This window comes from Nothoprocta perdicaria, unplaced genomic scaffold (assembly GCF_003342845.1).
Source record: "Nothoprocta perdicaria isolate Ctin4 unplaced genomic scaffold, notPer1 scaffold_118, whole genome shotgun sequence".
Taxonomy (NCBI): Eukaryota; Metazoa; Chordata; class Aves; order Tinamiformes; family Tinamidae; genus Nothoprocta; species Nothoprocta perdicaria.
In genome coordinates this window covers 1,391,695-1,419,321 of record NW_020454294.1, presented here as the reverse complement: position 1 = coordinate 1,419,321, position 27,627 = coordinate 1,391,695, and the positions used below count along the sequence as shown (strand labels likewise).

Sequence of the window (27,627 nt, the reverse complement as noted above, 5' to 3'; positions counted from 1 at the left end):
TCACTTCTTCCAGGAATCACATTAGAAATCAGGAAAAAAAAGAAAAATCTCTGTTCCTCATTACAGGCAGGAATGCCACAATCCCAGCGCAGATTGCAAGTTGACATATTTACATCTAGGCTTCAGAGCCTAGACACAACACAACATGAGGAGGAAAAGTCAACACTGGCACTGCCATTTGCTGCATTTATACTGCATCTGGATACCTAAGCCTTTGGCAGATCTTGACAAATGACAATTTACTGCAATAGCTGTGGAGCTCGACCAGACCATTTTCAGGAAATAAAGGCGGCCTTGTGGTTGACACAATRGGATGGGGAGCTGCTCATTTCCTGCCTCTGCTGTACAGTCCCACCAGAGCACTAAGTAACCACCTCACTTTGCCTAGCCCTAGACCTCCCACCGCTCTAGAACGAGCACATTTGTTTTCCCCTGCTGATTTTTTTTTTCCTGCATAAAATTCAGAATTTACATTATTTATTTATTTATTTTAAACAGAGGAGTATGTGAGACACCAGAGCGCTAAAGAGTACTTGGGGTTCTCTCTGCCACCTTTAAAAATTCAGTGCTTAAATTCTGAAGGCTTTATTAAAAATGAAGTACACTATGCTCCCCCTGTAGACAGTAATGATTCTTCATTATGCCCAATGTCATCCACTTGCCCCGTTTCTCATTAGATAGCTCCCAGCACAGTGACTCGTGCCCATGTCACCATGAGATTCAATGGTGCAAGTGGAAGGCAATGCTGAGGAAGATGTAGTGTTGTCCCATTTCCCAGTGGGATTTCATAGTCAAAAGGAGATTTCTCAAAAAACTTGAAGGCACCTCCACCCGAAAAGGCCTCCAAGTGGCTTTTTATGGTCTCCTCAACTACAAAACTCTCTCCTGGGATCTTCAGCACTGCTGAGCAGCTCTAATATCCCTGTGCTTAGTTCTTAGAGACTTAGCGGCACTGATGGAGCCGGTCTTGGTCCCACTCACTCAGCTGATGGAGCTCTCTTGGAGCRTAAGGGTGCAGGGTCTGATCCCAGGAGAGCAATACCTGCCTAGTACGTCAAGATCAGCCTCTAGACCTTGCCTCCTTCCTTTAAACCTGACTGACACCTTCCAACACAGCTGGAGATCCAGCCAAGAGCATCTATTTCCCATGTGGAGACACAGAGCAGCTGTGGCTCTCTAAGTACTCACTCCTCTCAAGGGGATGACTGGGTGGGACTGCTCCCCATGGGACTCAACAGTGTTTTTACCTGCTGCCATCATCGAGAGCAGAGCTGGGCCATCAGGAGGGACTTCTGGAAGCCCTTTGCTTCAAGTGAACAAGCGTGCAGCCAGCATGAAGCAATGAGGCATTGAAAAGGACCTTAGGAACTCATTTTACATAATACAGGTGATCTGGAACACCACTTTCCCTGTTACTCTGTGCCACAGAAGACTTTTGGCTAGCCATAAGCTCTCCATATTCTGAGCATGTGAACCAAAGACAGCAAAACTTTTTCATTCTATTCTCTACTAATATTGTTTAGGTCAAGAGGTTCCCTGGTGCCTTATGGCATGTCCTAAAATTCTGCTGTTTGGCCTAATAACCCAAAAGGGAGTTACTAGCCAAGTGAACTGACTAACTAGGTGCTAAGAACAGGGCATTCTTCATTGCTGGTTCCTAATTCCAAGGAATTACTGTCTTGACTTTAAAAAGCAGCCTCAAACAAATTCCACCACACACTAGACAAAGGTATTCTAAGAAAAATAAGAGAACATGCTTGAGAAGAGAGCATCCCATACACATGACAAATGCAAACTCAAGAACTATTTCCTGCTTTAGAGGCAGATTCTGGTTTCCTCGCTGCTGTGAAGCCTACCTACATTAAATATTTAGCAATGGGTGCTAAATCTGCTCTRCCAAGTCACTTGGCTTTTCAATATTCTCTTTGTTCTATTTCTTACTCAGAGCTCAAATCTGTCTCTGTCTTTCCTGACGCTGAAAGACAAGAAACAACCAATACTTACTGCACAAGGGTGAATTTAAAGTTGAACTTCAAGCCAAAAATATCATTTTTGAGTGGCAACTTAAAAAAAAAAAAAAAAAAAAAAAAAAAAAAAAAAAAAAAAAAAAAAAAAAAAAAAAAAAAAAAAAAAAAAAAAAAAAAAAAAAAAAAAGCTGCAAATTGCAAGAATTTGAAGCACCAAAACAGAAGTGCTTCTATGTTCTCCTGGGCTTACTACATTCATTAACTTAGTCCAATAATTACTGGTTGTTAAAGTTCATTAGCTTTGCTCAAAATGAAAAAGAGCAAATAGCGAGTGAGGTGGCAACGTCAGGCACTGTGCTGCTCCTTGCAGGCAAAGCAACCAGGGAAGAGGCTTGTCTTGGGACTCCAGCATTGCAGGAGAGAGAAGGTTCATGTCCTGCTGCGGGTACAAACCTGGGGCCTCTGTGCCCAGTCTGACCTCACTGGCCCACGCAGAGTTTCCTGCTCCTGGGTAGCTCCACTAGCTTCTCACAGATGTCCAGGAACAAAAATAATGAGTAGTTAACCCAGACTCATGGCAAAGATTTAGTTCTAAATCATTTGACTCTTTCCCAAGAAGGAAATAAGTAATGGCTGGCCTTCTTCCAGCAAAAATGGCATTCAGTAGTGGAGAGACAGAGCAGAGAAGAGCGGGTTTGAATTCATGCCACCAACACTGACCATGCAACACCCGCTGGGGACACYCTGGCAGCATCACGGGGTCACCAGCTGGGAACAAGCCCCAGGAACAGCATCGCCCAGAGGCACCAGGTCACCTTTACACCCTATGGAAGCCACACAACCGAGTTGCTCCTATGGGAAGTGCGGATGTACCATCCTTAGCAGTATCCTGCTACACTAGGGAAGTGCCTCTGGACAACGGTTCATTAATACCAAGGATATTTCAGGTGCTTTCCAAGAGTGGTGAGGAAGAARGTCCTCATCAGAAGTTAACTGAGAAACAGAGACAGCGAAGGCTAGGACAAGGGGAATGACAGGGGACTTTATATCCTAAGTAGCTCTAGCTGTGTTGGAGAGCATCCAAGCTAACTTTTTCCTTTAAACATTTTCCTTTAAAACAGCTTAAAATTGTGTTAAAACTTAAAACAATCAAAAATCTCACAGAGATACTGGCACGTGTAGGTCACTACACAGAGCACAGTGGGAACACTCACAGTTCAGTCAAATCCCAGGCCCTATGGATCCTRAGGGCCCAGGGATAAGTCCCCAGGAAGGATTAAAGTCCTCTGACAGAAGGGTTGCTCATTGCTTTCTGTATAAAACAGACTGTGAAGCAAAACTGGTCTTAGGCCAACAGGAAAGGATCACAAGAGGAGGACAACATGTTTCCTTCCACCACTACAGGGCGCTGGGAGCAGTGGGGASCCCCGGCTGGCTGCTCCGGGCAAGGGCTCACAGAAATTCCGTCTCAGAAATCTGCAGAAATTGGGGCACACGTGCAAAAAGCAACCCCCATCTGAGGTAAGGAGAGTTTTATTTTATTTTACCTTTTCACCAGTTAGTTTACCCAGAAAATGTCAGTTGAATGAGAGGAGTAAACATAATCAGATACAGCTTCACACGGAAATAAATATATCCAGTATAGCAAAGAAAAATTGGCCGGCAATAATTTAACTAATCCTCTGTCTCCCTGAAACACTGCATGTATTTTTAGCGTGTGAAAAGCAGTGTATGTCCATGTCTCAAAGCAGCACATTAAGACTGAAAGGCAGAAGAGATATTGTCACTGGAATTTCCCATTATGGAAGTAAGGGCTTTGAGAGAAAATAATTTTATCTATTTAAAATTCAGATTAAAATGCAGGCACCCTGCAGATACAGCCCTTGGCTTGCCAGAACACAGGAAGGCCAAGATGGACACTTGGAAATCCTGCATTTGGGCTTCCAAACACAGCACTGCTACTGCTCTCTATGCCATAAAAAAGAGAAGGTTGGAAGGTAGGGATAGATGGCCATGGAAGAATTCACAAAGGAGTATTTTTTTTCCATGTGCTTCCAAATTTCCATTTTTATACTGAACTCATCCTCACAGCATATGAATGCTTCTTTGAGACACACTACATGCAGTCACACAAGCACCTCTCCAGTCCCTCTCTTGGCTAAAGTAGAAGCAAGTTGCATTTTTGGACAAATAAGCTTTCGGCCAAACAAAAAAACAACCACTCAGAAAGCTAAAGAAAGGACCAGAGGCCAATTCCACTGGGAATTACTGTTTTGTGCAAGCTTTCTAGGACAACAGAATTATTCAGTCCCAGGTAGACCTAACATAATTAAAATAAATAAATAAAAATAATAAAAAAAGGCTTTCTCAAAGGAAGATGCTCCCCATAGTTGACACGAACTCCCTTACACTATCTTTTTATCTCTGCAGCCTGCTGAAAGCAATGCAAAGAGCTGCTACAAAAATACACATGTGGCTTCTAAGGGCTGCTCTACAGGCACTGCTTTGCTGMCTTTTTCTTATCTTTCTTTTTTTTTCTTTTTTAAACACCTCTTTCTAAGTGACCTTTTCCTGCAGCACCAAGTCCCTGCTGCTAGATACGTTTCAGGGCAGGAAATACAACGAGCTAGGCGCTTATCAGGCCGAGAGTCACAAGAAAATGATCAAAAGTCTGAAAAACCACATAGCTTGAGACTGCACTTGGGTCTACGTGCTGCATTACTAAGATCGGAAGTGAACTACTGGCCCAGACATTTGGGTTTTATATATGTACCTGTGGATTCATATAGAGAGTTTTAAGCTGCTGCCAAGTTCGTCACGGCTGGTAGTGAGGACGTGGCTGTGGCTGCCTTCTAGATTAGGGCAAGTAAGTGGGAGGCCACTTTTTGTGCTTGAAGGTTGTGAGTTATTCCCAGTCTTCTTTCCAAGAAATTCAGTTTTGGAGACAACTCTGAGGCTGCACATTTCCAGGAAGAAATAAAATAAAATAAAATAAAATAAAATAAAATAAAATAAAATAAAATAAAATAAAATAAAATAAAATAAAATAAAATAAAATAAAATAAAATAAAATAAAATAAAATAAAATAAAATACCATTTTTGAGAAGAAAAACTCTCTCTGACTGATGTCTCTATTTCTTATTGATTGGAAAAATCAGTATGGACCTTTAGATTTGCTCTGCCTTGTGCTCTTTCTTGGAAACTGTACAAGTCTCCACATGGGACTAAGAGCCACGAAAAGTCCCAGGAGCCACCTTTGACTCATCCTGTTCTGCAATCCTCACATCCTCAATAAATAAAAGGAATGAGAAATAAACCATTTCAGCATTTCCCACTTTCCTCTGAAAGCAGTAGCACCGCAGACATTTGGGATTGCTCTCTCCTGCCTCTGAGACATTGTGAGCAAGATAGATGTCTATAACAGCTTAGCCACCAGCACAAGTGTGAATTTTTGGATTTATGCTCAGGTCAATGATCTAATCAGCACTGCTTTAAATGGTAATCTCCTCTAAAGAAGGGTATTGGAATCTTTTACATGGATGGAAACAAGAATTTGTTAAAAAGTCCTGTAGTTTCTTCATCTCAGCACCTCCTTTCCATCATCTACTCTGGCACTGGCAATTAACAACCAACTTTAGGTTGGCTCTTGGTTTTTATCAGAAGCCTGTCTAAGAGCCATTGTCTCCAAACCTGCAAAAAGTCACACTTCACTTCAGAAGGAATGTCTCCCAAATTCTTCTTTGGAGATCTTTAGAACCCGCTTCGATACAGCCCYGTGCCACATGCTGTAGCTGACCCTGCATGAGCAGGTGGGTTGGACTCAATGACCTCTGAGGTCCCTTCCAACCTTAAACATTCTATGATTCTATGATTCTATGATTCTATGATTTTAACTTTAAAAAGCCATTTTCATGTCTCCCTACAATCACCAGTCAAAGCACACATCTCAGAAATGCCTTCCTAGAGCAAAAAAATATACCTGATACTTTAACACTGCAGATGAGGATAAGAGAGAACATCTTCCAGCTCTGAGAGTTATATCCATGCACAGATAATCATCCATTTTATTTTACAGATAACAGAACTGAAAAGCACAGTGGGGTGATGCAGCCTGCTCAAGTTTGCTTGGGAAGTGAATTTCCATTGGGGAACCAAACTCTGCTCCTCTCAGCCCTGCTCCCCTGCTGCGTCCTACCAAAAATCTGCTGTTTTCCCCCACCCTTTTCCCCTGCCCTTTTGAGGGTAACAGCCTGCATGGCTGCTGTGGTGAGAAGCTGCTGTATTTCTGTGCCTGCTAAACCAAGTCATTTGACTTCCTGCACCAGTCGTAGCCCGAGAGCAACAGAGCCTGCACAGCCCAGCAAAGCCCTGCTCACCGCAGCCTTCGCTCACACTCGCCTTCCCCCAGCAGCGACGCACTTGCAGTGAGGCTGCTTTTGGAGATGGGTTCTCACTAGTTCCCCATCTCCTCCAGCCAAGGCCAACAGGCTGCTGCTCCCACCTGGCATCTGACCACCTGCACCACTGCTGCTGCCACTTGGCACGCTGCTTTGAGCCACCTCTGCTCTAAGCATCCCCTCCCCTGCATGGCCAACATCCTCTTTCCTCCTAACCAGCACATCCCACACTTCATCCAATGCATCGGGTTTTGCAGAACAGCTCTTCACTTAGAGACATCTAAGACAACACATATAAGTTTCCAAGAACAGGGGAACCCTAGAAAGAGAAATGCATACAAAGTAGGCGGGAATCACTACGGAATAAAAACCATCCAGAAGTTTTAAACATGTTCTACACGGACGGTCCTTATCTTGTGCTTCAAGAGGCACCCTGATAAAAAGTACATGTGACAAAATCTACTTCAAGGACAACTTCAGACAAATAAACTACATCAGCCAGGAATCAACTCCCTGCGGGCAAGAGCAGACCATAACAGACCAGACAACATACAGAGCAGGAGGTTAACAGCAGTTTCTTCCATGCTCCATTTGCAGCTCGGGAAAGCTCCAGTGTGGGACAGCGTGTGACCTGCATGAAGTGCCCTGTTCTTCTGCATGACACTTGCTAACGGACCACAATAACATCCACCAAAGCAAGAGCTCTTAATGGAAAGCAGCCAAAGTGCCTCTCTTACCTTCCGTGAAGCTGCCTGTAAGAGTTATGACGACAAACACTTTGCCTTCTGGCTCCAAATCCACCTGAAAAAGAAAATGAAATGTTAGAAGGCTGTTTAAGGCAAACATTATTCTTAAGACTTATCACAAAGGCAGCTTATATGTGATAACCACTATGAATCTGCAAATATTTGCATCACAACCCAAATCTTTCAGAGAAATTGAGCATCCACAGCTCAAATTGCTCAGCACTTCTGGGAGCAAGGAAGAATCCAGTTCCTTATTCTTTAAGGAGCTCTCAATGTTCAACAATCTGAAACCTGCAGGAGGAAATAAAGATTAAAACAAGAGAAATTGTTAATAGTGCTTCAGTTTTTCAGATAAGGCAAAGAGAAGTAACATTAAACACACAGAATTATCTGAAAGAAATATCTGTTTGATGAATTGTACGTGTATTTCCTCCCTATTATATCTTATCCYATTGAATTTGTCTCAGGCTCTGGAAATACCATCGGTGCTCCCATTCCTTACATAAATCACCTTTTGTCCTTAAAGCACAGAAAATAGGAAGCCGTTAGTGCTGTTACCTAAGTACTTGACATTTAATCTAACTTAGAGAGGGATTCAGAACATATTTTTAGGGATCAGAGATTCAATCCATGTGTCACTCAGCTTGCCCTTGAAAGGAGGTCCTTATTTTTTGGTTAGCAACTTTTTCATTTTTATTTACATTAAATTTTTGCTTTTGTTTTTCGTTCACCAGCTTTCAGCAAAATCACAGCTAAGAATCCCTGTGGTTCAAATCAGGCTGTCACACAGAATCTCCATTAGGAAAAAGAAAAAAAAGGATAAAATACCCCACTAAATTGCAACGATAAAAATAGCAAAGAGAAACTTCACGCCATATGGGTGCTGATAGACTCTGCAAAACAGAAATTGTGAAAACAGAGCTCTCCAAAGGAATGATTAAACGTGATAATTTCCAACTTCTTTTGCTTATATGCAGTCACCTTTCCTTGGTTAGAAAGAAATTAAAACAAGCCTTTTACTTTAGCGGCACAAAGTTGCACTATGAACTTGTGCCGAGTTCAGTACCCCTCAGTGCACAAAATGTGGAGTAGGAAGGTATTTTCCCAGTCCTGCCAAGAGGGAGGATGTGCAAYTCGCAAATAAAACTAAAATAAAATATTCAGCTTTGAGTCAACATTAATTTTCATTTTAATTTTCACATGTGCTTGGGCTGTTTGCTGCACTGACAATAAGGAGGTTGCGTATGAAGACCCTTCCATCTCCATTAACGCAGAAGATATTCCCCAAAAACCATTCAAATCCAACCACCAATTAAGTGGCCTTGCTCACATTATCCCACAGTTCAGGAATAAAATGGATCTCTCCATTCTCCAGAACTTCTTATGGCACCTGCTAGTGGGATCTAGCGAGATGTTACTCCTGAAAGGCTCTGAAGCATGGACGTCCAAGGATGGCAGATGCTGTGAAAGCAGAAGATGCCTTGGGTACCCAACAGCATCGATGCATCAACCAACAACCAAGCCCCATTTAGTGATTTCTACTGCCTGTGTTATACAAGAACAAGCAGTTGGTTCGGATGAAAAAAGAAGCTGATACAGATCAGAGAAACAGAGACTCAGAGAAACTCGACAGCCTGAAGGCTGCAAGGACCAAGCTAAAGGGGAACGTGACCATCTGCTTGCATTTGGCAGCAATAGTCAGAAAGTAATAAGTGATATTTAGAAAGCATGTACCTATAGATTTTCCCAATGTCATGATCTATTYAGTACACAGATTTTGCCCTTTGGAAATTGTAAAATACGTCCTGGAAATTTYAGCGTTAGAGCCAGAAATTCACCACAGTTGAAGAAATCTTGTTCTGTCAGATACCACGCAAGATATCACGCACCAAGATATCATGCAGATATCTAGCTGCATCAGTACAAAGTCAGACTTTTTTCCACTAGCGTAATACGGGCAACGTTACAAGATGCTACGAGGAAACCCAAACAAACTCATGGCGTGCAGTGGAATGAGGTAAACAGTCTGTAGCCAGTCATCACTCTCCACACGTCGTTGCTCTCATCCCCAACTGATCCCCAGGAAATAACTGGAAGGAAAAACATTGGCTTGCTGGCTGTTTYAGGGGTAGCTCTAAGCCATGGAGCTCTAGCTAAGCGGGAGAGGTGCAGGGAAACCTTTAACTGCTGCTCTCTTCTGGTCTGAGGTGATGGAAGCAGCTCCTTGCTCTAGACCATGGGCAGAAGCGTCTAGGGTTGTCCATTCAGCTCAATCAACCGCTCTATGGCTACAAAGGACAACACGGGATTTGGGCCCAGGGCTAAGCGTGCCCTTTAACTCGAGCTCAACTTGTGAGGCATCCCGAGAGGAAGCTGGTGCTGGCAGGGAGCAGGTCGGGGGCAATGGGCTGAGCTCTGCGCTGAGGAGCCGCGAGGCGCGCGGCKMGGCGCAGAGCAGAGGAGCGTTTTGCTCAGCGCCTCCAGCCGCTCGCACCAGGTCCCGTGCCCCGACTTGCCAGGATCACTCGGCTCCACGGGACTTCAAAGGAGCTGCGAGAGGTTTTCCCCGCAGGAGGGGCCCCAGCCCGTCATCCGACATACCTTTCCCAGCCGAGAACGGTACTAACACCATTCCTGACAGCCAGACAGGTGTTAACAACAGCTCTTCCCCGCAACCGTGTTAACAACCAAAAATGAAGCCAGTTCAGAGGCGAACCAGGGAACAGGATGCAGGGAGACCGAAACACTGTTCTTTAATCATAGGCCTCCACACATAGAGTAGAAACTGGTCACGCATGATTCATCCCTGGAAGAGGTTCTGAAAACAAATCTCTGGAGGAGGGTAATCTCGCCGGCAACGTATCAACACCCAACTGAAGCATCCGCTAAACCCGAAGAGCAGGTAGAGCCAGGTGGCCTCTGGAGCGGCTGGCGTGCCACGCCGGGAAGCTCCGGCGAGCGGGAAGAGGCGGCGCTGCGGGRTGGCACCGCTCAGCCCGCCCGGCTCCCCATCCAACCCGGAGCCGCGCGCACCTCTGGGACAGGACCTCGACCCTAGGAGAGCACCTGGCGTGAACGCACATTCCTGCAGGTGCTGCATTCACAATGCAAGACCTTTTCGCCATCCAGAGATCATCCAAGATGGGAAGCCGGATCTAGAAGTACACGGGTATCAACAGGAATCTTTTTTATTGCCTTTGGGTCAGATACAAAAGCCAACTGCACTTACCCTGGAGCTCAGCACAGCCTTTCTCCCGTTGCTTTACTGCCCTTGCTTCCCCACAAGGCACATGGGGAAGTATCCCACAACGGCCTTCTTTTTTTAAAGGAAGGTCACTGCTGACGTGGCTTCAAAAACAGAACAGGCCAGACACTTGCAGTGAATAAATCAAATATAAAAGCTACCTGGGGACTTAATTAGCTTAATTAAACAAGTAGCTATACCTTTTGACTTCCTACACAACTTTTAAATTTAATTAACTGAACTGCATATGTAATCAGTCATTTGTAGAGGCAATTCCCAAGGCTCTGTTCAGTCATCGAGTCTGGAAGAGTCTGGGTTAGTCTGAAGCTGTTTTTTCACATGCCCCTAGTTATTCCTTTTAATTCTTATTTTTTTAAGCCAACAGATCATGCCTATGGAATGCCAGATCTTTCTGCGTTTTAATAACACAGCACCTCCACCCGAGCATGCATTTGTGAGACAGGTCAAGTGGCGGCTTTCTCAGTCAGATACACGTTGTCTGGCTTAATCAACCCAGGGTTTCAGAGCCTGACAGTCACCTGCCTACCAGGTGAAGCACCTGAGCGGGGACCATTAAGGCTCTCAACAGAAAGGATATTGAAATTTCAGAGCATCAGCAGATTGAGATGTTYTTCATGCAAATGCACAGCATGCAACTGTACGAGTTGAGTCTGTCTGCAAAGGTTGGTGAGTGCCAGGGCAGTAACTTCAAGTCCCTCGCAGGATTAGAGGCCCAGAATATCTACCACCTTCAAGCTTCACTGGAAAACAACCCCTTCCCATGCCTATTATTGCCACACGTTTAGCACTGTGAAGCTAAACCCACAAATAGGTGGAAAGCTACCCTCTCGTAACTCCTATAACCAGTTATTCCAGCTATTACTGTAATATTGCCATTTAATTTTTGTTCCAGGACAACTGTTTAAAATATTACTTTTGTTTTCAGGCAGGCTGCATAATTACAAGCTGTGTGCCAGTCATGAATGATCACGCAAAACTAACAGCTCTTAACAGATCTTGGAGCCTTTAATCTATTTTAGTCTGCTTCCATTCTAGAGATCACCCCTCTCAAGAGAAGACCTGCTCAGGTAAGAACACTAAGGGCTGCAACAAGATTTATCCTCTTCCATAAAATTCCTGCTGAGAAAACCTGCTTGAGAAGTTACAAGTACAAGGGGGGAAAAAAAAGTGTAGAAAAAGAAAAAAAAAGTTTCAAAATGTGAAGATTTTGAAAAGGATGAAACAAAGCCTGCTCCAACTGGAGATATGCCAACTCAGATTGCTTTTGGAAAAAAAAACCTCTAAAATGATGAATGATGCATCTGTAATTTGTGGGTGGCTGTTCTTCAGTTTATTAAAAAATGTATAGTTCTAAAGGGTTTTATTTTGGTTTTAATGTGAGAAAATTGGCTCAGGGACAGGTTCACTAATTTTGTTCCCCATAAATTTTCAGAAGAAAGCCCAAAATCTACACTGACAGGATCTCCAATTTCTTTTTCCCAAGTTAGCGTGGGAGAAGGGAGGCAAAATCCCATTGACTGCTATCAATTTCACAGCATAAGAGAGTAAACAGCAAGAGAGTAAGAGAAAGAGAGTTTTTACCCTCAAAGTACTACTTGCGAGCAAGAAACCATTCCTTCAGAATTTAAATCCAACTAACAAAAACAAGCCCCACTGCAACATAGTCACATGAACATATATATATTACAGTCTGTTATAGAGATGGGACTTCATCTACACCTGAGCAACAAGGGAAGGGATTGAAGTCCCTAGGAAGGTAGGTTGACTAGAAAGAAAATACATCAATGATGACCAGAAACAAGCAACGAGGGTCCCATTTCCAAGTGGGCAGAACATAGAGAAGTGTGAGAAAGCTCTGTCTAGTCTAGAAGGTGCCAAAAATCCCACTCTCAACTTGCTCACTGTTGTAAGTTCAAGAGGGTGTTGCTTTTTGGGACGGGGCTGTGGTGAGGAGAGGAAGGTGGTCGCACACGCGGTTTGCGCCTCGCTGCCAGCAGGTTGTGGAGCCTTTTTGAGCTTCACCACAGGCAGCTTTGCCATCRCCAGTGATGCTAACACACAAGTCTTCCCATCCTACACAGCTGTGGCACCGAGGAACCAACAGCAAGACCCTCTGTGGGAAGGCCTGCAGGCCGCTGTGCAAGAAGCATTAAGCTGGTGGGATGGCACTACCTCAAAACAAAGCCAGCAGGCAAACCCCAAAGACCAAGATTCCCTCTTTTTCTGCAAATTTGGTAGATAGGAAAGGAGACAAGTAGCTGAGGACACGTTTTGAATCAATCCAATACCTGGGAACCACCAGGTCAGAAGCAATTCTGCTCTGCGTTGCCTCGCTGGCCAACGAACAGCAACTCGTTTGCTCCAACGACTCTAATTTTTGTGGGGGGAGATCTCAGGCAGACAGCAGAGGTGGACATGGGTTGCTTTGTGCCACCAGCGAACACAGCCCTTGCAACACAGATGAGTTTAGAGAACAGAGACAGAAAACCACTTTCTTGGGAAGAACCTGGCAGAACATCCTGTGCCACCAGGCTCCCGCCCGCCCTCCTGCTCCCTGCATGGGTTTTATGTCCATAACCCCACATGGATCAAAACTCATGCAGATCTTTCCCTACCAACATGGTCTATAAGTAGAGCTCTAGCTTTTCTGCACACATGATTTTAAATATGGATCTTGGTTTGTACATGCCAAACACCACTGTTTCCAGTCCATTATCAGATCTTGCTTCCAGCTCCCCTTGCCTACTTAGAGCTACTGTTTAAGGAGGGGAAACAAACAAAGAATACACAAAACAAATCCCTTTTATTTCCTAAAAGGCAGATATGAAGACCAATTCAGGAACACTGAATTAAAGAGTGGAAAAACGGAGGGTTTCGTTTTCAGCTGTTCCAGCTCTCGGCTACAACAAATACGCCCATGCACTCATTGCTAAGTGCTGTCAGGCTGTCAGCTTTGCATGTACAATGTATGGAAATCTGATGGCAAACACCTGTATATGCAACTGTAGGTGCGAGAGGCTGAAAGTAGGACATGGTATCTGCTCCTGAGAGGCCTTAGGAGCTCTGATCACAAGGGAGAAAAAAATAATACAAACAACACTGTCGATTTGCATTCAATAAAGAGCAAAAACGGATGAATAATCTCAATAGCTAATTGTTTAGTTGCTTAGTAAAGGAATAAAAAATTGCCAGCAGAAAATTCTTCAATAGCTACAGAACTATATTAAYATTATTTTAGCTATGACATTCTAGACACTTTGATGACCAAGTAATGATGGCAGGTCACAGTTTAACTCTCCTCCTAAATATACAAGGAAGGAAATACTTCCTTGTATATCTCAAAGCTCTGGAGATGATCAACCAGCATATCTTCCATGACATATATTAGCTCAATAAACTTTGGCAGAAAATCCAGTAAGTTGTGTCAGCTTTGCTGTTTCCATTAATAAAAATAAATTACCAATTGGGGAAATGCAAGCGAGTTGGTGGCACTTCCTGCTTGGAAGCTGTCCCAAGGCCACAGAAATACGTAGCTGACTGGACTTTTCTCAAAATAAAACATTGACATACCCGAGCTTATCATTTATGGAATGTCCCTTGACAAGGAAATAGCTGGTGTTGCCCTGGCCAATAAGCCAACCAGCACATACCAGACTTGGGATCTGCCTGGAAAGAAGCACAACAGGCAGCAGCAGGAGAGGGATAAACCAAAGCAATGGACAGAGCAGCAATAACAAGGCTCTTGGCCTTGAGGGGAAATCTTCCAAGGCACAGCACTCACCTGCAGTTTTAATTAACCTTATTAASAAATCTAAGCAGACTTATGAATCATTCAAGATTTTACATTAATCAGCAAAGCCGGCATTAAGGTCTGAGGTTCTCTGCTCACTGAATTCTTGTCGGTCACCTAAAGATTGTTATCCATACAGCTACACCTGGAAGAAGTTTGTGCAGCTTCAGTGAAATCCGTTGAACCATAGAATGTAAAACAGAAAAGTCACTATCCTGCTGCAAACGTAGCCCAAGGCGATCATGGGCCCCTGAAGAACAGCTTTTATGCYTCACAGAGAACCCATTTTCAATTGTCATCTGAGTGACTTGCTTATTTACATACTTAGAGTTATTGCATAACCTTAAGTTTCTGTGAAATTCTTCTCATTCAAGGCTCCACRAGCTATGTCACTACTTCTAGAGTACCTTAAGGAAGAGCAGCTCCCTTCGGTGCATTGCTGCTTTTCTGTCTGGTAGCCTTTTCTTTCTAAACAAGGACAAGCTGATGAGACCATGAACCACTAAAGTTTATTGGTATCTCCTGATACAGCCCTTTAAATTTCTCAGTACTCCAAGCAGAAAGAACATAGACCAAAACCTTCCCCCAGGCCAATGATTTCTGGAAAAAAAACCTCACTCTGAAGAGCCAAGCTTTGATAACACTTTGATAAGAAAGTTAGGCACTTGAGCCATGCTTGTACAGTAAAAGGCAGTCTATCAAGAGAAGCCCAGCTATCTRTTATGATCAATCACAACTGAGGTGAACTATAAAAGAAAGTCCTAGAGGAAGATTTAGGTGTTTATCACAGAACAGTGGAGGTTGGATGGGACCTTTGGGGATAACGCAGTCAACCCCTATGCATGGAAGCCCATCTCAAAGGCAGGCAGCTGGCATTGCAAGCACAAACCAAAAGCAGCAGGATGAGAAATGGTGCTGACCTAGCCCAGTTCACCACGTACACACCAGCTCACAGAAACAGAGTGGAGAGGCTACAGTACCCATGACAGCAACGTACATTTGGACTTCAGGGGTCCACATGCCCAGGAGAGTCAACTGCTCATTTTGGGTAGGAGAAGCTGCCCTTCTCCATAGGGCCAGAACCATCATCTCTTTCCCAGCAACTACACAGTCCTGCTCTAAGTACSTTGTGGAGGAAAAAGATAAAAGTGTCACTGTCACAGTAAACTAAATTATGTGCAAAATCAAGATATRAGCAATATTTCTGACAAAACATATGGTTTCAAATGGCACTTAGATCATTGATTCAGAGCCCTGGGAAAGAAAGAGAAGGTTAAAAGTATTTTAGCCTCCAAGCAAACCCCTCTCCCCCATTCCCTACCACAGCCCATGCGTTGGTTTAACATCGCTAGTACGCACATGCAAAAGCAGCAGCAATTTTTGACCAAGGAGCTGTTTCTAAAGGTAACCAAAAGGAGTGCCAAGGCCTGCACTCCCCCAGCATTCCTGAAGGTATGATGCTTGCTCCTGGTGTCCAGATGTTCCTGCTCACGGCTGTGCTCCCATCCCACGAGGCTGAGCTCTGGGAGTCATCCTGGAGACTTTATTCAGCAAAAAGAATGTAGGTTGGGATCCAGTGCTCTGCTGACAACACCCAGAGAGAGCAYGCACTGCCAGCGATTGCTTTGCCAAGTTAGTTCATCCCTATTTACATGCTGTTTTTTCATTTGTGAGGAGTTGKGGGCAGGGTTTCTTTAAAAATATATATATWTWTTTTTGCACAACTTTTTAAAATTTTACTTTATTTCAGGTGTGTGTGTGGGGGGGTAKAGATGAGGTTCTTCACAATGACCAACTCTTTTAATAGGAGTAGGCTGCACACTCATACAGAAAGGTTCAGTTATGAAAATCCTGAAACTAAGCACTGCAATGTGACTGTCCAAGACCAGRCAATGTTTAGCCCCTGGTTTAGCTTAATCAAGGCTGCGATTACTGTATTTCTCGGCTAGCTCACGAGCGAGATGAGCTCAGCGTGCACTTGTGACCGCGCGGTCACAGCTGTGACTGCAGCAGCGCGGGTGGGAAGGGGCCGACAAGCCCAGCCCTGGGCCTGCCACAGGCCACAGGATGGGTGACAAGACCCGTGCCCCTGCAGGAAACGCTCTGCTCAACTCACCCCCGCATCTGCCTCCATCGAAAGAGGCACTTCAGGGCTTAACATGCGGCTGCATGCTGCCAGGCAGCATGCTGGCGTCTCCAAACTGCACGTTGTCACGTACTTCCCCCTTCTAGTATTGCTTTTCCACCTCCAAAGTATGTTTGCAAGACGAGAAAATGTCCCTCAACCAACGTGAACAAGATGATTCTTGAATTAAAGGAGCAAAATAAAAGACGGGTGGGGAGAAATGCTCTAAGTTTTCTTTGAGGGTGGTTCGGGTGCTTTCACTTGGACGGCAGTCAGGAACATAACCTGATGCTCATCCTGTTTCCAGCCGAAGCTCAGTGCTGCCAAGCTGCAGAGAAACGTTCTCCTCTTCAACACAGAGCTTTTGTCAGGGATCACCGCAGGTCCAAGCACACGGAGTTCCCAGGTGAGCCAAGAACAGGACAGGCAGTCTCTGTAACCAGGCCATCTCTGTTAGGACAACTGCTGTCATATGCCCTACTTTATATGTACCCAGCTTCTTTGTGCGTGCAAGGGCTGGCATTATGTCAGTGCCATGGCCAGCATTGGGAATACTTATTTTTATAAATATATGTGCTTTTAACTCCAGTCCRCTAGCTAAAGTGGATAAAATTACGAAATGTCCTCTGGAGAGGAGTCCTTCGCCTCCCGAGTGCCACCGTTGATGCTCTTCTTACCGCTGAGGCAGCCCCTGATGAGGGGACACAACAACCTTAATTCCCAAAGCGTGATTTTACTCATACCAGAAAAATGCACAGCAATTTATGTCTAACAAGTTTAACCAGAGAACTTTCACCGGCAGAGAGCACAAATCCCCTGTGCTGCAGCTTCAAGTTTATCTTAATTTTAGTAACATCCAGTAACTTCCCTTAAGTTTTATTGAGCTCTGTAATATAAAGCCCTACAGCCAAACAGCTCCTCTCCTCTCTCCAAGCAGTAGAGCTATACTAAAGAGCCAGAAATATGATCACAGAACTGAATGAACATGTGAACATAGATCTGAAGTCAGATCCTTAGCTAAGAAATCCTGAACTAGCTGAGCCGGCGCTGCTGACTAGACCCTTACCACAGCTGCAGTGCAAAGCTTCAGCTTTTCATGAATTTAAAGGCTTTTCTTGACTTCAAAGACTTCTGGGACATGGGACCACACATCCTAGTATTAAACACCAGGGTGGCTTTGGCTATTGAGATATAAAGTCTGAGCAAGTAATGACCCACTGGAAAATGCTCAGCGAGAGATGGAAAGATGTGGTTCTCTTCAAACACCTACAGATGTTCTGGTTGTGGCTTTGAAGCAAGCCACAACACTGCCGATTGTAAAAGGTGCTGTTCCTGTGGAAACAGTTGCTTAATAGTCTTAGGGATGGAGTAAGAATTAATACTACAGTTATTTAAAATTTTGCAAGCACTCATTTACTGACTATGAAAAAAAAATAGTCAAAAAACACAGGTCCTGCTCTTACTGGGGAWGGACAGTGAAATTAGCAGGCCTAGATAAAGAGTTATTTTGTGCAGCTGAATTAACTTAAAAAATAAAAATTCTCAGCAAATAAAATTCCATGTACCCAGAACTTTTAGTATGAGTGGACAGCTTAAACTCACTTAAATGTGAACCACAAAATTTTCACTGAGGAAACACTGAAGAGCTTTCTGAGGTCTAGGAGAGCCTTTCAGATCAGCCTCTTGAGAGTCAAGCCCAAGAGCACTAAAGGTTGTGTAAAAACAGGAAAGCTCCATATCTGTGGTCCTTTCATACTTAATTTTCATGTTCAGAAGAGGAACAGGCACTTCAGAGCCTGTTACTAAAATGAGAAGTGTCGTTGCTTAAGAGCAACACATAGAGCCTACTCACTGCCGAGGCAAAAAAACTATTTTGGGATAAAAATAGATCCTTGTATTACAAACGCTCCTTTCTCTGTGACAAAGGGAAATGACATCTCACAAGGACACAGCAGAAGGGGTTTTTATACATGTCCAGTGGTGCTTGTAGGTAACTGCCCAAAAGAGCACAGGCCTGTTAAATCATTAACCAAGCTCTTCAGGAGACACCAAATGAAGGCGAGAACCATCTCAGTGTTATCAGGCTTTAATCAAGCACAATCTCCCAGACTCTTAAATCAAGCCCAGTCCCCAGCTCCCTGCCCACACTGTCCCTTTTCTTCTAGATGTCACCAACACGCTGCAAAGGCAGCAGAAGGGACCCTGCACTGGCACGTCTCTGAAACCACAGCTCGCAACCCTGCGTGAATTCACACTGCCATTGACTGATGTTTTCCTTAGCAGGCTGCGCTGTGAAATAGCGTGGGTGGGAAACCAAGATTTGAGCAAGAGGTTGTGCAGAGCTGCCCAGGGCTGCACACCAGCTCGCCGTCCTCTTCAGCGCGCTCAAGTGCTCACAGGTCACAGACCTGCTTGACGAAACGGCTCCAGCACGTTTAAACAAAACCTGATCCCAGTCCGGMTGATCTTAGAAAGTATTCACCCAAAACATCAAACGAGACGGTCTCTAGACCTCTAAATCTTAACCTCAGCTTGTACAGATCTAGTACATGAGAGACCATGTCTGTCTCTGTGGCACCACTGCCCGTTTCTATTTTCTGCCTCAGACCCTTCTTATCCTTCCAAATAAGAGCAGTCAGCTGGGCTCTGTGCTCTTCCTATAGCATGGTGTTATAACTCACTCCTCTCTTGGCCATGAGCACACTGAACTTTATGCCCCTCCAGGCAAACTCCAAAAACTGCTTCACAAGGTTTGGCAAGGAGGATGAAATATATTCCTTTGCAGAATCAAGATGAGGAGAATTTTCTGTTATTTTTATTGATAAAACAGGTAAAAATCTTACTTCAGCTACTATTTGAGAAACTGGTCAAAACGTGATACTATCATCAAGTAATGGTAGGATTTTGTAAGGACTTATTTTCAAGAATGACGATTGCTTATTCCAGCCCAGTTGGGTTTCTACCTATTTACATTCTGCTCTAAACCAAGAACAGCTGAGTTGCATGCACAGCACCTACTAAACCACCACCAGTTAAAGAAAACTTACCATACAGATGTGCACTGAGATAAATGGTAGTAAAGCTGCTCCATAGAAATCCCTTCCAGGAACGGGAGGCTAAAAACCTCTAGGAAAGGGAACTGCTGGAAGGGACCCTACTCTAATAAATCATCCCCTCTCAAGAGCTAGCCTTGTGAACAACTCTTGAGGGAGCATTGAGAGCTTCTACACTGGATTTTTCACTGTTATTAAATACAGAGATAATGAAGTGCTAAGTTTGAGCCTCTGTCTTGCAAATTGATAATATGCAGAAATACTTCCAAAAAAGCCCTATTAGGAGATGGAGGATCACCCGACACATTTGCAGCCGTCATAGGTTTTGTACTAAAGAGCATGTTCCAACTAGTAGCCTTGACAAGAAATCCCACCATAGATTTAGATTACGCAGGAAAATTCTCCTCTACACCACTACATTTTTCTCCATTCTCCAGAGCAAACTGCCTTGCAGAATAAATTCTCAAATATATTTAAGTTACATGATAAAGTCTGAATGACCTAGATAATAAACTCATTGTGCTGAAGCCAATTTCTTCTTTCTCAGAGCTCCATGAGCACTCTCTGTGCTCAATAAATGATGTACAACTCAGCTATCATTAAGAAATCTTGCTGCATGTGAAGGGAACTGAAAAAAAGGGGTCCATTTCTCCCAATTACACTGCAAATCTGGCAGCCTAACTCCACTGATGACACTGGGAATGCACTGAAGCAAAACTGTCAAGGGAAAGCAGGGGCAAACATCGGGCTCCCATCCTGCTGAAATCTCAAAAGACACAGGCAAACTTTCTACAGAGAGACATTTTGCAAGTAGTGTGAAAGAAGGAAGATGAGTTTCATTTCAATATTATTAAAAATAGATACCAAAAAAGCGAAATACTGAGAGTAGCTTCATATGGAGTGTGACAGGGATTGTGCGTGGGGGAAGGATAAGATCAGTCGCTATTGTATGAAAGGCTTCTCCCTGTCTCCCTGTCTTCTTGGATTTAAAGAATTCAAGAAGTTTTAAAGAATAGGAAATTAAAAAAAAAAAAGTATTCAGTGTGAATCAATTACCAGATTTCATGATTTAGAAAAACATGGTTTTTCACTTGTCCTCAAGTCTCACAAGGGGCTGACCAATAAGCACTGAATGCCCTTGTTTACAAAGGAAAAACAGTTCCGAACAAAACAGSAATTCGTACAGGACAAGTTAGTTTTTTGATCAGTTGTTCTTGATGTGGAATAGCCATCTTTTTATTTTCAATCGGTTTAATCCAGGATGGATCTAGTAAAGAATAAGCATATTGACATTCTAGATAGAGGGAGAAAAAAATCACCTTAGAGATGAACTCACATGCAGACAAGGCAACGCTGATCCTACCCGAGACGACCGCCAGCTRTGACTACTTTATCTGATAAAGCACTTTAAAGTACAGACATGTCATGCAATTTTTTACTGTAAAAGTGAAAATTCTGTTCATATGCAGCCAGTAGAGCCAGCCAGTTGTAGCAAAGTGACGTAATCCCACGCTTGACCTTTCTGACAGTGCCTGTTCCTCTCTCCTGGGCACACATACAGTGCTCAGCATGGTGCTGACTGGCCCCGGTAGAAGTTACTACAGCTTCTATAAAGTATGAATGATGGCAAATATTTGCTACCCAAAAGTAGTAACAAGTTTGTCAAACTAAAAACTCTTACAGTAGCATCGGGGTCTAAGACCCAAAGGCAAGTGGAGACACCTACAAATAGCTTCATTTATGAGTGACATCTTGCTGGCTTCACGGAATAAAGTTCAACTTATGAGACACACACACACAAGGCAGGCTAATGACAAAAAGGCAAGAAGCAGACAACAAACAGGCAAAGGAAAAACAGAAACCACAGAACAGGCCAAATCAGAGGTCCTGCAGGAACATTAGAATTGCTTTTTCAAACCAAACCAGACCAGCAGACAGTCAAAACACAGCCTTTGAGCATGGCTGCTGCCAAACAGGAGACAAAGACACAAAAACCACCTCGGTGTTCAAACTATGGAGTCATCACCTTGTACGCAGCCTTCTCAACCCCAAGATGCAAGTTCTCAGACCACACATCAGGATTATTATTACTACCGGTTGCAGTGTTGTGGGACAGCAGAGATGTTCCACGTCCTCACCAGGGAGGTTATGAGTCTCTGCTAATCTTTGGTCTAACTCAGCACAGACATCCTTAGCTCTTAAGCATTCCTCTTTCTTGGGTACCCTTGAGCTTAGTCTATCAGCAAGTGATCTCACACTGCAAGCAATTTTCTCTTTTTTTTTTTTAAAGCTAAAGCAAACATGTAAAATTCATACACAAAATTGTATTTTTTTAAACATGTCCTCTGTAGATGTATTTCTCTCCCCTACTTCTTTTCACAGAATATATTTTGCAATAAGAAAAAAAAATAGTGGGAAAGGGGAAAAGAAGAGGGGGAAAAAAAAAAAAAAAAAGGCACCAAGATCTATAGACCTATACCAGGATTGCAGTGTGGAAAGATAGAATGAATAATCTATGTCCCATAGACGGTTAGCAAAAGTTACCTGCTTCTGCACATCTTCACTGAACATGTACCCAATGGCAGGGCAACCTCTCCTGAAAAAGCATCTAGAGAGCAGCCACTATCTCACTGGCTCAAATACAACCAACTACCTAATGAAACTTGATGTTTTTGAAGCTCAGCAGGCATATGCCAATAATTTTTTTTKTCATTTAACATCATCTACAGGTTCACATGCCCCTCCTCCTTGCCCTGCCAACGCTCTTCTCTATCGGCAGAGCTCTCAGGTAGCTCTCGGTGTCCTTAGGCACACTCCAGTTCAGCCGTATCTACTCCCAGAGCGGGTCTACACTGTACTGTGGAGAACATAAGGGATTTGCAGGCAATCCTAGCAGAAAAGCTTGAGACTTATCCCAGATCTGGGGTCCCAGGGAGGGCTCTGGACATCCTCCATGTCTGCTTAGCCTAGTGCCAGGGCCCCCAATCTGCCTTCTTTTCCAGGCCAGGATGGGCCATGCCTATGTCATGTAGGCAAGCTGCAGGTGTCCCCCACCGTGACACCTCAGTCTGGAGAGGGGCAGCCCCTCCACTGGGACAGGGATTGCTGGCAGATTGAAGAACATGAGGTTTTCTGGAGATACAAACAAACACAGGTCCCATGAGCAAGCTGGTGGTTGAAAACAAGCCAGGGAACACTTGCTTGCACAATCCTGTGCTAAAGCAACTAAACACAACTTACATCTGCTCTTGGCGATGCCTGTGACCTGCAGGGACAAGGGCCGCTTGACACTCCACCGTGGTTCTCTGCATAACGCTCTGCCACCCGCTGCACACACCACTGAAGAGCATCTACTAGCACAGCTAGACCTGATTCCCGTTTCCCTGGGCAAATGTGGCTTTAAGGAGGAGGAGARCTTCTTTAGGAACTGATTTGACTGAGGGATGAGAATATTTCATGTTATGAGAGGAAAACAAGTCGGTGCCATGGCAGAGACTTAAATCRTTTGTCTGGTTTACCTTAAGTTGTTTAGCTGGACACTAACTGGACGCTTCAGGATGCACTTTATTTCAGACAYACATTTGCTATCTTTCATTTAAATATGAAATAAGGTCTTCTGCTCATAACCAGCCGTAGCTTGTTGTGTGCAGCACAGCCAAGGGGATGGCTCAGGAGAGCTGCTCGCTGGGGTTGCACAGGGAGCAGCATCRGGCAACTCACCCCGGTTAGTCACCCGGGCCTCCCGTCTGCTGCACGCCACGGCCCCACTAGCAGGGTGGAGGTGCAATAAGCAGCCTGAGCAGGGATTGCTCACCAGCCCCAAAAGAAATGAAATCTGGAACACGGTTTCACCTATATTAGCTGCATCCCTCAAAACGTTGAGATTCTGGAGGGAGAAACCTGTGATGGCTGAYCCAGAATTATTGACAGAGTGTTTAGCAGCTCATTGCACCCAGCATCTCCTCTACTTGTCTCTTATGCCAAGGTTACATAAAAGGTCCCCGATTTCTTGATTGCATTAGCAAAGCACAATAGCTACAATCAAGCCCAAAACATCAAAGGCACTTCAACAGTTTTTGCAAACAAATGAGTCTTATTTAGTCCAGTAAGGGATATGCTTTCATATTGAATTACGCTGCAAACCAGTAGACTTCCTARTGGCATTTCAAGAGCTCAAATTGCCCCCTTGACAAGGTTTTCTGCGGGTATTTCATTGCCTAAAAGCTCAGAATGGCTTGAAACCAAATCATTACTCAGAAAACATTCAAAACAGAAAGCCTTGGAAGGCCTGGACAAAACACCTGAAATACAGAGAGCCRAGAGGGAGGCCTGTGCACCCTGCCCTCTTTCCCCAGCTCGCAGGATCCTCGATAGGATCAAAACAAGGGCTTTTAAGACACATATTTATAGAAACTCAGGCCAAGGCACATAGTGCCAAGGCAGCAGCAGGCACCTGGCTGAGAGGCAAGGGGCACCACATCCATATCCCGCGTCACAGCCAGGACTCCCAGGCCCCTGTTGGCGACCCAGTTGCTTTCATCACTGAAAATCAGCTCTTCTCACATTTTGACCAGAATTTCCCAATCTCCGATTTTCTTGAAGAGAGAAAAAACAAAAACCTCTCAAGCTAAAAGCAGAATAACTGCAGTAATAATTACAGAAAAGTAATAATTAGTAATAATTACAGAAAACTTAAACTGAATAAGACAGTGGGGGACATTGCTTAGCTTACTCAAGTCTAGTTAGCAGTTAGTTAGGATAACCTTAATATAGGTCAAACATCTGCACTATATACTTTATTGCCATGTACTTGGAAACAGAAATCCTACATATGGAATACTCATCTCGGACAGATCAGACCTACAGAAGGAGAAACCACTTGCTGTAGCCCTGGGAGACTCAGTCCATGTTTGCAGACAGTCACAGCCTGGCACAGGTGGAAACCAACCCCGGCAGCTTCATCTATCGACCTCAGCCCATTTTCTATTTCGCCAAGCAGTCCTCTTGTTTTCTTCAAATCATTTTCAGCCAGGCCTTGACAAAAACCCCYATGACAGTCTGCATCACAGGACCCTCTCTCAACAACTATGAGTATTTTCGTTTTCCACGCACCAGTTCTGTCCACCTGGAGAACACTTTGCCATGAATACACCAATAATTCCCCTCTCCTATTGGACCTGCAGCATCCTGGCTCTCTGTCAAACCTGTAGGGATAACACTGTGTTTAACTCTTCAGTTTAACATTAAATAAATATATGCACTTTCATATAAAGAAGGCCAAATAGTCTTTTTTTTTTTTTTTTTTTTTTTGGCCTTAGGAAGGAGCAATCATAGGATGGGATACAGGTGAAAGAGTTCAAGTTCCGATTGCATGAGAATTATTTGTTTTAATCTCTTCCTGCAAACAAACCTAACAGTTCTCCTATGAGTAATTGCTAACAAAAATCAGCAGGATGTTGTGATTGGTTCATTAATCTAATGGTCCATCTGTTATCTAATTTCCTTCGGTATACTAAGGTGAATTGCTATTTCAAGACCACGACAAAATAGGGTTGTGATTTAGCTGCTCATTAAAGTGCTAGAATCATGACATCTCTATCCATGCACTAACAAGTTCTGTAATGATAAATAAATCATTCCCTGGCAAAAATGCAATTCTTTATCTTTTACAAATAGCACTGCCCCAAGCTTAAAAAAAATAAATACTTCAGTTGCTACATATATGTTTGAAGAATAATACTAAGATACTCATTTCTGATATGTTGTAAACTCTTTTCCTTTCACTTAAAGCTCAGTTGCCCATACTGTGCTTAAGAGATAGTTAAAGAGGATGCACTACCTTTCAAATGAGCATGCACAGAACAAAAAAGATGCTAGTACGGAATTAAATAAGCAGTTTAAAGGGAAAGTTTGAACCATCATGGAAAACAGCAACGTTCAGGTAAGAGACGACTTAATTCTCTACTGCTTTGCACCTGGCAGGGTCATGTGCACCTGTGTAAAATGCTACCTTTCAGGTTTGCAGAATTTCACACCCACTTGATCTACAGGAAAATACCTACCAGAAAAACACGGTGCCGGAGAGATCGCCGCCAGTTAGAGCTGCACTGAAGCACGCTGAAGCAAGGTGGCTTTAATTGAGGGTATTAATAAAAGCTGCCCCTCTGCAGCCTGACAACTAAACATAAATAATGGGAAACAGAGCAGGATCTCGAAGATAATATGCTCTTATAAATTTGATCTGTGAAAAGTTAATCAAATGTGTTTAACAAGAAATTTGCAAACTAAAAAATATTCAGGCTGCGGCAATGCCTTCATTAGAAGGACTTTAGGAAAAAAATAAGGGGAGTAGAAGGAAGAAAATGGTAGTTTTTGAAGAACCCCTGGAATATGGWTTTTAATACAAACTATGAGCACAGGACTCCGTCCCAGTACCCCGCAGGATTACTCATAGGTAATAGCACTAGTGATGAGACGATGCRTGTTCGTACACTCACTCATATGCATTTAAGTTTGGGACATAATTGCAGTGATGTATCTACAAGTCATCCGAGAAGGACCAGCGCCTGCCCACTGACTGCTCCAACTTGCTTCCCACCGTCACTTCCTACAGCTCCCACAAGCCGTGGTGACCAGTGTCCCAGCGAATCACCTTTACTGACAGAGGAAAACCCAAGTTTAGCAACAGAAGGGCTGAGCCTGAAGGCCGCAGGCCCGTGCATTGGTCAAGGAAGTGCACTAAGGAACCCCACACTGTCCTCCTGCTCTCCCCAAGTAGGGGACCCAGGATGGATAATGGGAGACAGCCAGAATTCTGTCAAATCGGAAGCATTAGTAGTTAACCAACACATTTGTGTCCTTACATTTATTCTGAAAAGTGAGTATTAAGATTCTATGTCAAGCCAAAACAAGCAAATGTCCTTTTCTGCCCTCAGRTACCAGGAATTCAGAAGTCTCACTGACTCTGGTCTCCCTCCTGTTCCCTCTTACGATGCCAGCATGTCCTCAGATATCCTTTATACCCCAAGGCAAAGTGGACTCTTTTTCACAGTTTCTCAATCATTTTGTGTTGAAGGATTATGCACCTTTACATAAAAAGCCTAACTGCTTTCCCGGGGATTTTCCTGCATAGCCACATATAAACCAAGTTAAACTTTGAGGCTTCATTCATTTTCCCTTTCACTCCATTCCTTTCGTTCCTTGCTTATGTCAGTATATGTGTGCTTGTCTGGGGGTCATAAAAAGGGCAGAAAGAGGGGTTCTGGGGTAGAGATGCTGCATATAATCTCTAACCCTCTTCTGGTGTCCTGCAGCGTGCCAGCAGTCCCCAGACCTCAGGCTAATACAGAGCAGCATTTCTTACTCGTCAGATTGCACAAAATGCAGCAACAGTCCTGCTGAATTTATCAAGAAATATTAAATTAGCAGGAGAAGATGCTGTTCCCCTGTCACCGCGTGATTCTGAGCGCACGCTGTGAGAGATGGAGCAAGACAGAGGGGGAGGCGAGAGGAGAAAGGGCAGAGCAGACAGACACCTGCTTGCCCAAATCCCCCCCAGCTGGACCGCTTCGACCACACGGTACCTAAGCACATCATAAAAGAAGAAGAGATAGCATTAGGATGTATTAGCGTAGATTAGGAGCATTAAGTGCTCCCGTGACTGGTATTTCCCTGTAGTCACACAAGAGATGTAACATCATGTCTTAGTCACGGACACCAGCGGGGAACAGGGAGCAGGAGCATTTTGTACGGCGAGGCAATCTAGATACCGATCTGCTATCGTGTCAGCTCTTTCCTCCACGTCTGATTTGACCAAGGTGGTTATTTGACCACACRGACTCAACTTCCTGGTCTTGGAAAAGTTAATAAAAAGTTAACACCTATCATACCCTTGGGAACTCCGAGTTCTTCTGCATCTTCTCTGCCCAGAACAAGGTATCCTTCCTTCTGCCCRAGTTCTCTCTATCCAGAGCTTGACTTTTCCCTCACTCTCCTTTATTAAAAATAAAACAAAACAAAACCCAGGCCAACTATAATCCSTCACTGAATCACTGTACTCCCTACCTCCTGCATTACAGTGCTGGAAGCAAGGGCACAACTTCAGAGTCTACATCATTCCCTGCGCTTACTGATTTACACTTAGGACCAAGCCATAAAGGGAGCTCCCTGGGCCCCCTGGAAATAACCCAGCACCAGCTGCAAGTAAAACCGCGTTTAAGCAAAAGGGCCATGCACGCTCCATACAAGACCGGTCCCGTCCTTCCATTTCCAAGTCTAACCGAT

At 43.9% G+C, this 27,627-nt stretch overlaps 1 protein-coding gene across 1 annotated transcript in view; it reads right to left on the bottom strand.

Annotated features, from left to right (window-relative positions):
- Positions 1-27,627, bottom strand: part of PRKCH (protein kinase C eta) — a 106,070-nt gene that overhangs the window by 77,776 nt on the left and 667 nt on the right. Inside the window, exon 2 of the mRNA XM_026053775.1 lies at positions 7,103-7,166. Within this exon, the coding sequence (XP_025909560.1) occupies positions 7,103-7,166 (64 nt within the window). The remainder of the gene's footprint in view (positions 1-7,102; positions 7,167-27,627) is intronic.